At 44.0% G+C, this 2,822-nt stretch overlaps 1 protein-coding gene across 1 annotated transcript in view; it reads right to left on the bottom strand.

Annotated features, from left to right (window-relative positions):
• Positions 1–236: 236 nt before the first annotated feature.
• ccka (cholecystokinin a) overlaps positions 237–2,822 on the bottom strand; it is a 3,467-nt gene continuing 881 nt past the window's right edge. The window contains exons 2-4 of the mRNA XM_008323230.3: positions 2,039–2,118; positions 1,191–1,380; positions 237–895 (exon numbers count right to left, since the gene is read on the bottom strand). Coding sequence (XP_008321452.1) covers positions 756–895; positions 1,191–1,380; positions 2,039–2,116 — 408 coding nt within the window. The 5' untranslated portion in view covers positions 2,117–2,118 and the 3' untranslated portion in view covers positions 237–755. The remainder of the gene's footprint in view (positions 896–1,190; positions 1,381–2,038; positions 2,119–2,822) is intronic.

The raw sequence follows: 2,822 nt of genomic DNA on the forward strand, positions 1-2,822 counted from the left end.
CAATCTGGTTGATATATGAACAATAATAATTTGAACTTCAGTGATCCCACACTCGGGATCAGGCAACCAAACCCAGGACCACCTGTTGTTTGCTACCAAGGCAGACGTGCTAACTGCTAAATTATCAACAGAGCCCAGAGACCATGGTACATGTTAAAATACACGTGTATATTGTGGTGCGTTTGTGTACATGGCTGATGATCACAATCCAAAGAATGAGCCAGACGCTGTTGTACTTGAGTGAAATCTCCTACTTTATTTTGACACATATACACTGTAGCTGTAAATACCAGATTCTGTTTCAATCCACTGCTGAAAATCAACTCCAACAAATGAATGTACAGAAATCAAAAAAAGGAACATGTTTATCTGTTTGGTTTGAATCAGGAGGCGTTCAGGAGAGCTGAGCGCCGCAGACGTCACGACACACATTTTTTTTGGGGGGAAGGGGAGGGTTTGGTCTTTTCATAGAAATTGCTGACAATATCAAAAATACAGAATACTATCTGCCTCGTCCGTTACATTTAAGGTTTAACCATCATTCTGTGAAACGTGGAATACGTCAATACTTCAGCTGTGGGGTATGTACTGATTGCGTGGTGCCCTTTTTGGTAAATGACTTTGCTCTGGGTTTATTGTTTGATGATAAACTGTTTCTACGATCACGTCGGCCCTGGGTTACAATAAGTGCAGTGTGAGAAGGGCTCATTATTTTTGCCGAGCTTTTATTGGTTGTTTCGGGGGCTATATCTCCCTTAGGAGGAGTATTCGTACTCCTCTGCACTGCGTCTTCCAAAGTCCATCCATCCGTGATAATCTCTGTCCTTTATCCGGTGGCTTGGGGACAGAGCGCTGGCTCTGCTTGTGAGGGAGGATCTGGTCTGGTAGGGGGCGCCTGGGGGAGATAGGAGGAGAGACAGGAGCTGAGTTTCTTGACCAAATGCTAACAAACAAATTGGTTTGAGTAATAAATTAGGAAGGAGTTCGATGAAGGAGAAGAAGTGACACTACTGATGAGGGGAAACAAGGATGTGCAGGTAGGTCATAAAGGGAGGAGCTAGAGGAGCAGGGGGAGGGAGGAAGGTGAGCGATATCATACGGTGAGACTCAGGAACAACACGAGGGACGACTGGTTATGGAGCAGAGAAATCAGGGGACCTTCGAGTCGGGCTGAACATGAAGCCGCTCACCTTTCCTGGAGATCAGTCGGGCCAGCAGCTGGCTCAGGCTTTTTCTAGGGTCTGCGTTGTCCTGGCGTTGGTTGTAGTTGGAGAGCTGCTCTGAAGGGGGCGCTGCAGCTGAGCGAGTTTGGCGTGTGTGGTTGGGCGATGGGGGAGGTAGGCTGTCCGACATCACAGCCTCACCCTCAGCTTTCTCCGACTGGAGAGGAAAGCAACACTTTTACTGGTAATCCACTGCATCACTGCAACCTAGTCTGCTGTTGGCCTAGACTGCTGGGGACGCGCCCGTAGTGCACTCTTCTTTTGACCTTTTCCTCGTACTCGTCTCTCTCTGTTCTCACTTTGAAATCATACTTAACTCCCGGGGTGCAGTACCAAATCTGGACACTATGCTGTCATTTCCGACATCATAAGTGCTACTAAAATTGATATCGGCATAACTGTCGTTCTAAATGTGATAATATCAATGAGCCGATCGTGCACTGTTCTACCACAAAAACCTGACCCTGATGCTCCTTCAGTACGACTGGAGTACTGCTCCTCCTCCTCCTCCTCCTCTCCTCTCCCTCCACCTCCTCACTCCTTTTCTCCCTCTTTCCTCCCACCTCATCTGTCTCCTCCATTTTCCCTCTCACCGTAACCAGCCGAGGCTTCACGCTGTAAATATGGCTCTGTCAAACTGACTTCTCTGAGTGGGAGCAAGTTTCATCAAGTGAAGTATTTATAGTACACAGATATTTTCTTCAGTTTTGCCATTTGAAAGGTTAGGATTATATACATTCATTAAAACTGATTGGTGTAGATCTTACTCGTGGTGTGTGTGTGTGTGTGTGTGTGTGTGGGTGTGTGTTTCTTACCAGGGAGTGTGAGGGCAGACTCAGGGCGCCGCTGGTCAGAGCAGCCAGGAGAATACACACACAGATCCCTACATTCATGACTGTGAGGGTGAGGAGAGAGGAGACAAGAAAAATAAAAAGCAATTATTTCCCAGGTGGACTTTTCTTTCCTCCCAGGTCACTCATTCTTCACGTCCTCTCTGTTCTCCTTAATCGACTGTTTGGGGGGGGGGGGACACAGCTAGATGGAGGACCTGTCATCAGGGCAAAAAATAACTTAAACTCCGGTGAGGGGGGAGAAAAGATCAGTCAGGAAGACACGGAGGGAGAGAGAGAGGGAGAGAGAGAGACATAGGTGATGAATGAAACGTTGTTAATCCCAAACTGACTATATCGAACATCTAACAATAAAATGGATTTTATTGGAAATAACTAAGAAAATAATTCCACAAAATCATTAGTTTAATTATTATTTACATGTATTTGTCAAATTAAATTAACATCAATTAAAAAAAGAAACAAACTGACTCTGACTGTTAGATCATAACATTTACCTAATCACCGTAGAAGGGCATGGTGATAATAAATGAAAAAAAAAATTTAAAAATTAAAAAAAAAAATTCTTATATCTTAAACTTGTTTAAGTCAAATTAGAAAGTTTCTTCCTTTACTAAGAAAAACTCATTTCTCTAAATGTCACAGAGCGTTGATAATGTGTTCAGTCAAATTCATATTAAATGCACATTCCCAGCGTTGACTGGATGATATTTCCACTGGAGTTTCTGTTTTAATTTAATTGTAAAAT

Source organism: Cynoglossus semilaevis, chromosome 13 (genome assembly GCF_000523025.1).
Source record: "Cynoglossus semilaevis isolate Cse_v1.0 chromosome 13, Cse_v1.0, whole genome shotgun sequence".
Classification (NCBI taxonomy): domain Eukaryota; kingdom Metazoa; phylum Chordata; class Actinopteri; order Pleuronectiformes; family Cynoglossidae; genus Cynoglossus; species Cynoglossus semilaevis.